The sequence below is a fragment of the Plectropomus leopardus genome, chromosome 23, assembly GCF_026936395.1.
Source record: "Plectropomus leopardus strain MGB_pleo_1.0 chromosome 23, ASM2693639v1, whole genome shotgun sequence".
In the NCBI taxonomy this organism is placed as follows: Eukaryota; Metazoa; Chordata; class Actinopteri; order Perciformes; family Serranidae; genus Plectropomus; species Plectropomus leopardus.
Window position 1 is genome coordinate 695,259 of NC_142198.1, and position 14,432 is coordinate 709,690.

The following is a 14,432-nucleotide window of genomic DNA, read 5'->3' on the forward strand; positions in this document are numbered from 1 at the left end:
CACATGACACAAGCCGAGACATGAATTAAATTATATTAAAATATTTTTTTGTATTTTAAATTTTATTGATTTAAGTTGACTGAATATGAATTAATACAATGTGACACACAAATTATGACTCATCCCAAAAAACTGTTCAGCAGGAAAAAAAACTCATTACCCCTCTGACAGCCAATGGGGGGGCAAGGAGGCAGGGGCGGGGGGGCATTGCCCCCCTAATTGACCCCCTGACGCTGGGGCTGTGTCTTGCTTAACCTCCTGCCTTTGTGTGTTTCCCGCCTGTTTTTTTGTTGTTTTTTTTTACCACATCTGTGTTCCATGAGTTATTAGTTCCACCTGTGTCCAATCACCCTTCTCTCCTGTGTATTTTATCCACGTGCTCCCGTTTTATTCTGTCAGTTAGTTGTCAGTGGTTCTTCCAGTGATAGTGTTTTCTTAGTGCTGGTTTATTCATTAGAGTTTCCCACATTCCAGTTTTATGAGCTAGAGTTTAGTTTTATCCAGGTGTTTGTGTTCCTGCCTTTGAGATCTACCTGTTAACATGCCTGCCTTGGAGCTCCTGCTTGTAAGCCATTTTTCCTAATTAAACCATTAAACTCTTTCTGTAGCCTCATCCATTGCTTCTGCAAAACTGTTTATCCTAGACTGCGACGTGAGGAGTTTGAGTTAGTCTTACATGAACTGGACAACTTGTGTGTAAAATAATTCAGTTACATGAGGAACTGTAAAAAGTAAAGCGTGTCTTTGGCTTATTTATCTTGGTTTTTTAAACTTGAGATCTCCCGATGTAATACAGATTAATGTGAAAGAAGATAACTTATCAACTTTCCAGTGAGCTAGCTAACACTGCCTGATTATTTACTCAAACAGTGTAAAATCTGAATAGCTGATCTTAAAACGGTCTTGGAAACCAATTGCCTTTAAAAAGAAAAGTAAATATAACTGTTGGTTTCATTTATGTTTACTTCATATCTAATTTTTAACTTAAAAATCAGTTATATTTACTTAATTTTGTGAAGTTGTTGCAACTTAGAACACGATAATTGCACTTGTCATTTTAACTTAAATCAATTTGTCAGATTTTAAAGTGTATCAAACTGTACCAACTTTAATAGCTCCTTCTTGAAAGGCCCCCACAAGAAGACATGTCTTTTGTTTCAATTATAGTCATTTATATTCTTTTTTTTCCTCTGGTGGCAAGCAATCAATGACAGCTAACATAGCAAGCGTGCTATTATTAGCGATCATTACATTTTTGCATGCCTGCAACAAAGGCATGCAACTGCAACAAATCTATATACACATAGGCAATATAACAGACTGCTTTCTTGTGATGGCCTTTTTAAAAGGAGCAGTGGTCCAATTTGATAGATTTAATTATGATCAAGAAGTTAATAAGCAAGCAATGTTAGGTAGCCTGCATGCTTGAGAGTTGATAAGTTGTCATCTTCCACATTAAACTGTATTGTAGGCTTATAGTGATGTCTCCACAAGTATTTAGCCAAGGAAATTAAGCTGAATCCATTTTTTGAGTTTTTACACCACCTAATTCAGTTCATGCACAACAAAAACACTTCTATTGAGTGTCATGCAGCAATTAAAATCTATCAAAATTATTTTTTAAATGGAGACAGACCAATGAATATAAGAATTATATATTGTTATCAGTTGAGAAATATAAACAGTCTTTTATAACCCATAAAAAACTGCAGCTCTCCTGTTGATGGCAATGTTGACGTTGTAACATTTTAGTACGAAACCGGGACTCAGATGCAGAAAAAAAGCACCAAACACCAATCACAGTTTATCTCATACAAATCTTTACTGAAAAAAGCAGGGGTCATACACTTCTAGGCAGTCAGCGAAGGCAGAAAACTCCATTCAGGGAAATCACAAAAAGTAGCAAAGTCCAAAAACAGGGTCAAAGAACCAGGTAAGCAAACACAATGAAAGGCTGGAAAGCATGAACACACTGAAGTGACTGAAGATAATCTGGCAACTGAATGGAGGAAACACCGAGCTTTAAATACACAAGGGCTGATTACTAACTGTAAACAGGTGAGTGAAACAAAACACAGGTGAAACACATGAAGCAATCAAAAAAGGCAGGAAAACTCAGGAAGTAAAAGTAGCACTAAACACAATGAGAACACATGTCAAAATAAAACAGGAAGTTGACCCAAACGCGTGAACAGAAACCTGACAGAATATCAAAGACTTATGATCCACCGGCCAATGAGGCAGTAGGGATTCCTGAGCTATTTAACCCAATCCTACCTGGTAGACGCGCTTGCTTTGGTTCAGTGATACGTGTCCCATTCTTTATGTGTGTATCCAGAAAAACATTCGCACGCTGCAGTTGCAGAACAATCATTTATTAATACTCATTCATAACATCATGCACAGGGGTGTATAAATGTTCCATTTCTTTGTTTTCATCAAAAACCTAACACACAACTTCAGTCTGACCAAAACATCTTCCGCTGGTCAAACACTTGAAGGGAACAGTGACCTTTCTACCTATATTGTTGTGCCCCTGACACTACCACAGTGACACCCAGTGCACACATTTTGAATAACACATACTTTCTGGTCAGTTAAATCACAAATTTGGTTCTTATAGAGGCATCTATAATTCTGATGACTGAGTCTTTTAGTCTTTTTTTGCTGCTCTGGGCATCAGTACTACAGAAATGAACATGCATCTACATCAGTGGCTGATTTGACTGAAAAGAGTGAATTCTTCAAGTGCAGATAGCCTTTTGCTTTACGAGGTACTAGCCTATCCTTAGTCAAATTGTCTCAATTTAGTTTTTGATATTTTAGGCCTAAAAATGCTTTAACGTCTAGAATTGTAGAAAGGGAGGCATCATATTTAATCTTGGAAGCCAGTGCCTCCAAATCTGGAAAACGGTTGAATTTTTTGCTCCTGGTTGAGATTTAGTTTTTGCCCCAAGTGAGTTCAGCTGTCTTGAAGTCTTGTTAACAAGTGAGGATGAGAAAATGGAGCGCCTGTGGTCAGTGAGGAACAAGTAAATGCACAAATATATTGAGATGAATATTTTCTGTTTCCTGTTAAAAATGTGATTTCACAGATTTAATAAAAGATTCAGAATCTGGATACTGAAACTCTAAATTGGTGTCTAGATCAGTCATGCTGTCTTATCAGACCAGTCTGATTCTATCAACAAAACATGATTAGAAACTGTCTGAACATAATGTGATAAGATTTGACATTTGTAATGTGCATACAGCTACATGTCCACATGTGGAGAAGTTTAATATGTTAATTTTGTATCATGTGTGTGTGTTCTGTTGGCAGTGTGTTTGGTCACATCAGCTACAGGTCAGACTGGGAGCTGGTCAAGGTGGACTTCAGGCAGTCTTTCCCCCGTCGGTGCATTGAATCTGATTACCAGTCCTGGCAGCTTACTGACTTGCAGGTAAAACACACACACACACACACACACACACACACAATTACAGTATAGACACACATATTACAGTGCATGTGTGCTCATCTGAAACTAAATTCTCATTTCTCCATGGTCAAACTCAGGGAGAGAAGTGCATTATGGGCCAGGAGCGCAGTTTCAGGAAAAGGAAGGAAACGGCATTCTGCATCAAAGGAAAAAACTACACATCAGCTCTGACCACCAAACCCTGCCAGTGCACAGAGAGAGACTTTAACTGGTGAGCACATGAAGAACACACTTAACAGACTTTAGATAACATCTCCTGCATTATTCTTTCTGAAAAAAAGTAGTACAATACAGCATAATAAATGGTATATAGACTATAACTAAATAAAGGAGGACATAATCATACATACAGACATAAAAAAATCTGCATTTAATCATATCAGATAAAAATTTCAGAAAGTTTGGACATGCCCCATGGTTAGTGGGATATTTTGCCAGTGCAAAAGTCTTGCTGGAGTTAAATGAGCATTTTTTGCCTGAAGGATTAGGGAATGGACAGCATGCTGTACATGCACAGTTAATGGACACATAGCAACAATATCAGCTGTGGCCAAAACAGCTTCAGTAGTAGCTGCTACAGTCTTAAACATGGTACCATCACTCTCTCTGTGGTTATAAGGCATTTTGAATAATATCCTATCCTATTAGTCAGTCATGGTCAAATGTAGTCCCCCATGTGTGATGTCTTACAGGGGTTGGGAGATCTCCGCAAAATTTTGAATCCATGGACAGAAATAGCCTGCTAAACCCAAGCAATACATAATTTGTTTTTTAGCTTTTGGTTTTGGAACATCCAGAATTGCCTGGATGCGGTCCAGACCTAACTTTTGACCTTCTGACGTGATTATGTGACCAAGGTAACCGACTGATTATGATACAAGTTGCCACTGATCTTTTGAGACTTTATGACTATTTTCTGCCAGAAAACAAGGCAATGACACTGTGTCAATTTCCCTTTGTGTAGGGGAGCACACCAAGAGGTCATCAACAAAATGCACTGCCACATGGTGGTTCCCGATGCGACAGGTTTTAAGATACATTACCATTAAACCTGCTACTGATTTGGCTTCTTTTAGTTTTGCTTCTAATTCCCACTTTTCAAAAACTTGCCAACCCATCTTTGTCTTCCCTACTTTCTTATCCTTTGCCTTATTTTCTATCATGACTCTACACCTTCTTAAACCATCTGTGGTTAGTGTGCCTCTTAAGGAAACTCTCCCTGGGTTAAATGGTGCCAAATTGGAACTTTTTCAGCCACACTTTGTCCCCATTTTGCTGCCATTATTTTAGCAGGGCCTGTGAGAGGGTCAGATAATTTCTCTAATTTCCCTGTTTTTTTCCATATTTTCTTGTGTACTGACTCACTGGAACAGATGTGCTTTGACTTTCAATGAGCTTATCTTTCACACACAGTTCACACACACTCTGATCATCCCATAAGGGTTATGGTTGGACCTGATCACACACACAATAACTTTGGGTGACTCAATTCAGCCAGGTAGTTTGTATGACACTTTCGCTCCGAGCAATTCACCTCATTAATATACACTCGGTATATGAGACACTGAATGAATCTCCACAAATCTTATTCTTTTATCTTTGTATATTTCCACTCATACGCTAATTTTATTCAGTGGGACACCCTACGCTGAGTGTGCTGTAGAATTTCTTAAATGTTAGTTCCATTTCTATTTTTTTTTTAAATTTTTTGGTCCCCAAACCACACAGGAATTATATGGGCGACTGGCACTTTTTTTTGTCTTTTTGTGATATTCACTACTACTCAAGAATTACGTGAATATATCTAATATAAACAACCACAAAGGATTTATGCGTTACACAACATTCACTACCACAAAAGAATTCCGTGAGAATACAGTCAAGACCACAAAGGATTTATGTGCCCTGTTTATCTACGTTTCCAAACATCAACAAAGGATTGATTCATAACACCGTATTCACTTATTAAAGTAGATGGAGCCTCAGCTGTCCACCACAAGTTCCTGACATCAGGCGGGATCCTGTCCTCTGTTTGTCAGAGCGGAACTTTCCCTGGTCGGCAGTTACCTTCAGTCTAGGCCCACGTCCATCCCCTCCTCGTCATCAAGAAATGTGAGAGAAATTTCTTCCAAAAATAGGAGAATTTTTAGTTCTCTGAAGAAAATACAACCACGGGGGGATGAATCAAAAACTTTTAGTACATGAGCTCTGACTTATATACCCGGTCACCTTCCACTACCACCACAAGGAACAAGATCTTAATGAACATTACACATGAACAATAAAACAATAAAACAACGAACTGATAGAAAAAATAGCACCCCTTTAGGGCAAACAGATAACCAAAGAGTGATAAACACCACCAGGTGGAACCATGTCAAAAGGACAATCACCACACCATCAAACCTTATACACAGGATGTATAGCTGCTCCTATCACAGAGATCAAACTTGCCTAAAAATCTCTCACAAAGATAACAAATATGAAACTTCGTTCAACCCAGTGCACAGCCCTGCCTCTCTCTGAGGTGCCAGCCGGTGCAGGATCACCCACATGAATCAAGTAAAATTAAGGTCCAGCACACACCATGATGCTCAGGTTGACTCCATTTTATTATCAGCATAAAATAAAAAAAAAGAAAGAGTGAACTAGGTGTCTTACACATCACTTCATCAGATTTGCTGTGGGCTTTATTGCATCGGCCACTTAAAATAATTACGTGCTGAATAGCAGAGGATGAAACAGGAGACACTACAAAACCTAAACACTACTCAATTCAATTCAGTTTTTTTTACAACACCCAATCACACACAATTTGCCTCAGAGGGCTTTGCAGCATATGACATCCTTCTGTCCTTAGATTCTTACATCGACTAAGGAAAAACTCCCCCCAAAAAAACCCTGTAATGGGGGGAAAATGGTAAAAGTCATGCAATATAATTCTACCTTGCAAAATTAATTTCAATGTCAATATTACATTTCATGAGGAGAGGAAATACAGTTAATGTAAAAATACAACAACAAACACTTCCACAGGGATACCATAATTACTGAGTACAAAATTCATGAATATACTCATATCAACACTGGTAGAAAGTGCAGGAAAAAATACATATACAGGGTTTTTATGGTCATGAAAAACCTAGAAAAATCCTGGAATTTTCAAATGTCAATTTCCAGACCTGGAAAGGTTTTGGGTAAGTATACACCATAAAAAGTTTTGGAAAAGTCATGGGATTTTGTACCTGTAAAAGAACACATATGTTGAAGGAGTGTTGTATATTTGAAAATTAATTAGTCCCTAAGTTATATTTAAATATTCTGTTCTTATCCCTTTCTGAATTCATTATTTATTTAAAGTAGTATATATAGTTTATAAAAAAAGATAAAAAGATATGGAGTATTGATGGTCATTTCAGAGAATGTATGGTTTTTAAAATTTGCCTCAAAGTCATAGAAATGTCTCAGAAAAGATGTGTTTGAATCCTCTATGTAGAAAATATTTTTTTTAAAAAACAAACAAAAAAATTAAATATAAAAAACATAAAACATCCCAGTAGGAGGAGGTCAGTTATTTACAAAGTAGATATAAAATATAGCTCTCTTAATAATGGAAGGGAGGGAAAGCTGTCGTGCCAGGAGAGGGTTTGGTGTCTCAACTTTACCAACATATGAGGTCACCTGGAGACACACAAACAATACAGGTTAGTCATACAACAAGTTACAAAAACAGACTCAAGTCTAATGCCTCATTCAGCCTATGTGGCTCCAAGGACTTGCAAGTATATATCCAATATGCTTATCTTTTCACTGACTGATTCATGATATCACCACCCTCTGCGGTTAGGAGGGACTCTGTCCATACCGCTGAGTTTAAGGGGAGCAGCAGAACTGTGATTTCTTTCCTTGCATTGTCCTGTAGATATAATAATCCATGTTAGTTGCTTTATGTTTGCAGTTTCAGCTTCACATTTGGCCGACATGTATAAAGCCACATGGACACTTCAGCATATAGATTTTGTAGACATACAGCTAATAAACTCTGATCTGAAACTGGGTTGGCTAGCATTTCCTTAGGAAATGCCTTACTTTGGGCATGTAAGGTTACATTTCTGTCAGTATCTTTTCCAAATATAGAGATCTCCTCTCACATTCAAAGATATCAACAAATCCAAAAAGTAGTTTTTGTTTTTTGTTTTCAGTGTGGGGTAAGTATGATTAATGTAGTCACAAGGAACCATGGAGCTCTTCCTCAGATGTAAAACACAAACCCACATCATCAGTAAATCTCTTAAAGAACAAAAGAGTTAAGAAAAGATGGATAGAAGACAGAGATACAGGGGTGCCATAGGGGTATTAAATACTACTTATTATATTGCAGAGGCTGAGAGACAATAAAATAATGATGCTTTATATAAGTTATTATCTAACAACCCCAGAGAGCGGTTCACCACCGAGACAGAATCTTAAATACAGCCTTAGATTTGAAGTTGATATCAAAGGCTCAGTTTGAATTTTTCAAAGTGGAGCATCCTGTCCCCCCTGCATTCTGAGATTCACAAGAGCCTTGTAAATCCACAAGGAAGAACTTTGATTGCAGCCTATAACTTTAATGCTGTGATCATCAAACTTACTCAGTGGTTCAGATAAAGATATTGTAAGAACTTTACCACCTCTTGAAGGATATCATTGATGTCTGAAAAATGACTGTCAGAACTAAAAAAAAAACAATATTCCTAAGGATTTATTTTTGGTAACAGTTGTTGTGAACATTTTATATACTAATATCTCACATGAGGCCATGCAAATTTTTTAGAATTGCCAAGAGAAATTACCAGTTGATGATTCTTACGGAATTTATCTTGAGTTCACATGTTTAACGAGGACTATTATTTAGATTTAATGGTCTCCCTTTGCTTCTAACTATGCAAAGGTAATAATGGTTCTGTGGGAAAAAGGGTACTTATTCAACAATCCTTTTTTAAAGAACATTTTGTTCTATAAGATTTATTGATGATGTGGGTTTGCTTTCCATCTACTGAGGAAAAACTTGATGGTTTTTGTTACTAAATTCGGCAGTGCAATGCATTCTGGTACTGCGTTGTTTTTTGTTGTTTTGATTCAGTCATTGCTTAGCTTATTTTGTGCCTCACATTTTCAGAGTTATTGTTGTAAGAAGTCTCTAGATGATCTGCTATGCTAGTCCATTCGAAAGTCCAAGTGAAAGCAATACTGAGAAGCAGCGCTACCCCACATGCCTAGAAATGCTCTTGTGGACATGTGCTATTGATGTCTATTGCCTCAAGTGCTTCCACTAATTTTTCATTTTGTAGAGTATTATGTCTTGAAAATTTAATTATATTTATAAAATGTATAATACATTACATATGCAAGCATATGTTTTATGCTCACATTAATGTTTACATAAAAAACATATTTGATTTTGCATGTATATTGAGTGTTATGGTGTTAAGTTTGCAGGTCAGTGTTTATGCAGTCATATCTTTGTGTGTTTAGTGACTATGGTTTTGAACGGTCGACCATGGAAGACAATCGCTGCTTTGCTGACTTCTGGCATGATCCAGATTCACCACTGAGAGACTGCCTTCTAGGACAGACCTACGAGTCCAGCACTGGGTCTGCGCATGTACACACACATACACACACACACACACACACACACACACACACACACCGAGTTAAATTGTTTTTGGGAAACAAACACCAGTGAGATGGCAAGATTGATATTCATCATGTAGGTGTTAATTTTATGTGTATGAGCTAATTACAGAGTATGTGCTTAGCCTAGTTTAGCATAAAGACTTAAAGCAGAGAACAGTAAAATTTGGGCAATTCCTCTAAACCCACAAATTGCGTTTAACATTTCTGTTTGTGAAAAGATTTAATAAGTTAGATATAATATGTTACGTGAGTTTTGAAATTGTTGCTAACTGTAATTGTTGACCTTCAGTAGACAGAATCAGACCAGCTGTTTGTCCCTGCTTCCAGTCTTTTTACTAAGACAATCATGAGATTAATATTTATCTTTTCATCTCACACTTAAAGAGCAACATGCGTCTGTCTTCCCTCCTCCATCCTCTCAAAATGCCCTGGGCTCTGATGTGTCTAAGCTATAGGAAGATGATCTCGAACTTGTGTGAAGGGGGGCTGAACAAGCAGCAGAGCGCCAAACAGCACAAGTGCCCTCTGCTGCCCCCTAAAGGACTACAGGTGGGCATCAAGGGTCAGATGTTGGCCGTGGCGCCTGGTGATGACATCACATTCGTTGTCCACCAGGAACAGGTAGGATGGTTGCTTCCTTAGCAGTTCTTCCCTTTTCCTCCTCCATATTCACTTTAAAATCTGAAAGTTCTGGTTCTTTCCTGCCAGGGTGACACCAGCACCACCAAGTATCAGGTGGACCTTGGTGACGGGGTGCGGGCCATCTACCAGAACCTGACGGTGACAGATGAGCCCATCCAGCATCGCTACAAAGATCCAGGCATTTACAAGGTCACTGTAAAGGCTGAGAACATGGCAGGGCACGACGAGGCCACCATGTACATCCAGGTCACAGGTCAGCTTACAGACTCTCAGTGTCTTCATGTGGTTATTAGACAACTGTGCACATGTTGTTTTCATATTTTCAACAAATGTTGGCAGTAGAAGAACAGTTATCTCACTGCCCAGCCCTCTGTTATCTGCCTGGACCTCACTTAGGGATTGTTGCTGATGTTTCAATAACACCTTCATTCTGAACTGAGAAGAAATTAGTGTTTGTTTACAATAACTTTCAGGCAGGGGCGTTTCTAGTCACTCTGGGGGCCCTAGGCAAGAGGCAACTTTGAGGCCCTGCAACCCCCTCTCCATCATATTGTCATGATATGGACCAATGTCAGCCGTCTCTGGGGGCCCCCTTCCAGTCCAGGGCCCTAGGCAATTGCTTACCTTGCTTACCCTGTTGCTGCCCCTCTGCTTTCAGGTTTAGAAACCCTCTTGTCAAATACTTAAAATGAAACTGCAGATTAAATGTTAAATTGGTTAGTTTTCGGCGGCATATAAAAAAACAGCCCTAAAAACATAGGTAACAGTGTACCACTAGATTTAGAATATTTCCTCCACTTTATCTCGCTGTTAGACAGCCCTTTGCTATTGTTACTGAAGCTGTTATTTCAAAGCCCCCAGGCTCTTGACTTAAGTCATTTGACTTTGCAGAACAAATGAGTTGCTGGTCTACTGCTGCCAGTCTAGAAACTGCACTCTTTATTATGGAGTCAGGCAATGTGGCCTGGTATTTTCTTGCTAGAATAAGCAGGGACATCCCTGGAAAAAACATTGTCTGGATGGAAGCATATGTTGCTCCAAAACCTGATGGTATCTTTCAGCATTCATGGTACCTTCACACATGTGCAAATTACCCATGATGCCATGGGCACTAACACATCTGCAAACCATCAAAGATGCTCTGAACTTTGAGCTGGTAAACAGTCTGGATGGTCATTTTCCTCTTTAGCCCAGAGGACAAGGTGTACATGATTTTCCAACAAAAATCTGAAATGTGGACTTGTCAGACCACACGCATACTTTTCCACTTTGTGTCAGTAACAGCTGACATCACACGGAGGCCCATTGGAAAGTGGAGGGAAAGTTGGCGGGGCGCTGAAATGAAATACACCTGCCCTTGTTCACTTTCAGCCTGACTATCACGGATCGACCACCAGTTGCAGGATTAGCACTATTAGCTACTGTTATTGTTAATGGGTTTATGATATCTTGCAAAACAGCATTTCCAAATAATGTTGGAAATACAGAAATCACACAAGCTGAACAGAACAAATTTTCATACATATTAGCCCAACTGCAATAAATTATACTAATTATATAATAGACAAGTGGATTTTTATGAGTAAGCATCATATCACATGCCTAGTTGCAATGCATTGTGGGTGATATAGACCTTTGACCATCAATGTTCACTCACTTCCTCAGCCCTCCAAGGGTCTATCACACCAAGTCCACTTCAGTTTTTCAGACTATTGGAGTGGCCCTTAAGATGGCAGCGGGGATTCCCCTGAGGGCAAGTGCCAAGGGGAAGTGAGCGAGGGCATATTGGACAACTTTTGGAACGCAGTACTTGTCTCCAGCTGTAGTTTTTAGCACCCAGATATCCCACAGGATGTCACTAACCTGCTTACTCCTTTGACCAAAATGTTGTTTGACACCTGGAAGATATAAAGATGATGGAAAAGTCTTGTTGCTGTTGATTCAGTCATCTTTGATATGTTCAGCTGTCTTAACCCTCACTATTGCTGTTTAGGAGACAGGTTTGAATCTCACACCATGAGAACATTTTTGTCCTACCATATCTGGCACTGATTTTAGCAAATGGGAAATCTGTGGTGTTTCAGTCACAGGAATTTTTCTTATCCTTTAAGAAGTCAGCTCTATTTCTTTGCAGCTTTAAAACTCAGAGCTGCTTTCTTTATGTGGGTTTGATAGATACCCCATCTATTCCAATATTAAAACTTTTCTAGAATGTCTAGATCTAGGATTACTGTCATTTGAGTCAACCCAAATGCACTGACTTATTTGATTGAGCGTCTACAAGCCAATCACAGTGTTCCACCTCATCTAAAGTGGACTGCAGTAAAGCCATGCCCCCGTTTTAACAAGCATGGTCGACCGTGAGTAAAAGAGGAAACATACGGCATGCTTCAGTCTGTACCCATGCACACTATAGTAAACCAGAAGCTTTGGTATGTCGCAATACATAGTATGTCAGATGCAGTATGCCAAAAATAACTAAAATAAATTATGACCAGCAAGCTTTTCTGTCTGCTCTTTTCACTTTAATGCCATTTCTGTGTTAAAATTCTTCATCCATCTGAATGGACAGAAAAAGAAAAAAGTATATATATTATTAGTATCCTTTTTTTTAATGCATTTGCTCATGATTTTCAAGTGTACTTAGAAAAGAAATCCATCATTACAATATTTTTCTTTATTTGGAACTTGACTTGTTTGGGTTTTTTTCTCTAACAGCCCCTCTACAGGAAGTGCACCTGGAAGTGGTTCCCATCACAGAGAGAAACCATGAGGTCAATCTGACAGCCATCGTTCTTCCCACTGAGGCCAACTTGTCTGTCTTCTACTGGTGGATAGGAGACAACCTGCGGGTAAAGGACACACTGCAAACTTCATTCTATGGCACTGATCAAATTCTATTCACTTATTCACTTCTTTTTATGAATGTATTCAATAATAAAGCAACATTGGTTTACTTTTTAGCCACTTGGGGGCAGCAAAACAAGCTAAAAACACAACTTTTACATATTATCACCCTATAAAGTTGTTTTAGTTTACATGTTAGCAAAACAAGAATTACTATGTATAAATCAGTAGATAATGAGAGCATTATCATTCATTTGGAGTCATGTTTGTGTCCATATGATGAATAGAAGTCCATTATCCTCTCTCCTCTGGCTTTGCTTTTAGTCATAACCAACTCCTGAGGAAAATACTCGTAAGTTAAACTGTCAAATGTTCCACTAGTTTCAGCAGCTAGATGCTAACTCTGTCCATGTGCTGTTTGCTGCTGAGCAGGTGGTGTTCAGTAGGGTTTTATATCTTTCTCTAGAAACAGCTGAAAAGACAGCTGAGAGTGAACCAAAACAATAAATTTGTAGCTAGACAGCTAACGATGAGCCGAAAGTCATTTAAACTCTGTAAAGCTAGGGGGAGCTGCAGATAAAGATGATGATGCTCTGTAGGTTCATGGCTTGTAGGAGAGACTTCTTTCACAGCGAGATGAACTTCATCATGTCATCAAGATAACCATTTTATGATCCCAGACATTGCAACACACCCTGTACATACAGCTGATCTAACAGCCAACCTGTTGTGACTCTCTCCTGTAGCCTACACTGACTCTGCAGAATAGCCTGCTGACTCGTTTCCCAGAGACGGGCGAGGTTTCAGTCACTGTCCAGGCTTCCAATGGCCGATCAATGGTGCAGGATACCAGGACAGTTCAAGTCTACGGTAACGCTGACACTTACAAGAGCCTCACTTAGGCTGATGCAGCAGCAAATATATACTAAATATTGGAATGAACTTGTGGCAGCGGCAGACAGTTTTTATTTTTTGGCTAAATAAATGTGGGGATAATCCATACACTGGTGGGGCTCAAATCAATGTCAACACTTCAATATAATTGCATGAAAAGTAATACCACCCTCTCAACAAACTGAAATAATACACGAATTGAGATGATTACTATGAGATGATTTCACTGACTCCTTTTTCACATGCAACTCCAAGCGCAACAGTCGCAGACAGTCTACTCTGCAGGCAATTAGGCACACACCGGTCCCTAAACCTGGCACATTTTAAATCATGTGTCACACACACACAAAATGAGAGAGAGAGAGATATTTATAAATAAAAAAAAAAAAAAATTATATATATATATATATATATATATAGATAGATAGATAGATAGATAGATATATAGATATATATATATTTAATATATATATTTAAACTCGCTCTGGCAGGTGGAGGAAGCTTCTCCCTGTGCTGTTCCTCCTCAGTTGTTGATAAAAAAAAATTATTCAACATGCCCAGCAAATTTTCTGTCCGGGGGTGTTTTAAAATGAGACGGTCCATTTTGACATTTCAGTTTTCCAAATTAATTTCAGTTAGCCACTACCTAGTTTTGACGGCAGTAAGCGGTAAATGTTAGCTAGTTAACGCGCAGCCACATGCAAGTGATGTCAGTGACGCATCATGTACAAGCTTTCCCACTGATCACAAGTCATTAATAATCTTACATTGATGACCAACCAGGAAATTTAATGAATGAAGGGCAATTCTACTCCTGAACTCTGATCAATTGAATGTGCGAAGCTGTCACCATCACTACAATTACGCTGTGAGGATGTGGAGGCG

General features: G+C 38.7%; 1 protein-coding gene across 3 annotated transcripts in view; it reads left to right on the forward strand.

The window, feature by feature from the left end:
• The window catches only part of sorcs2 (sortilin-related VPS10 domain containing receptor 2), a 671,324-nt gene that overhangs the window by 630,402 nt on the left and 26,490 nt on the right, over positions 1–14,432 (forward strand). For all 3 annotated transcript variants that reach the window (XM_088073963.1, XM_088073964.1, XM_088073965.1), the window contains exons 15-21: positions 3,323–3,443; positions 3,560–3,693; positions 9,000–9,119; positions 9,614–9,785; positions 9,873–10,059; positions 12,525–12,658; positions 13,400–13,523. In XM_088073963.1, the coding sequence (XP_087930089.1) occupies positions 3,323–3,443; positions 3,560–3,693; positions 9,000–9,119; positions 9,614–9,785; positions 9,873–10,059; positions 12,525–12,658; positions 13,400–13,523 (992 nt within the window). The remainder of the gene's footprint in view (positions 1–3,322; positions 3,444–3,559; positions 3,694–8,999; positions 9,120–9,613; positions 9,786–9,872; positions 10,060–12,524; positions 12,659–13,399; positions 13,524–14,432) is intronic.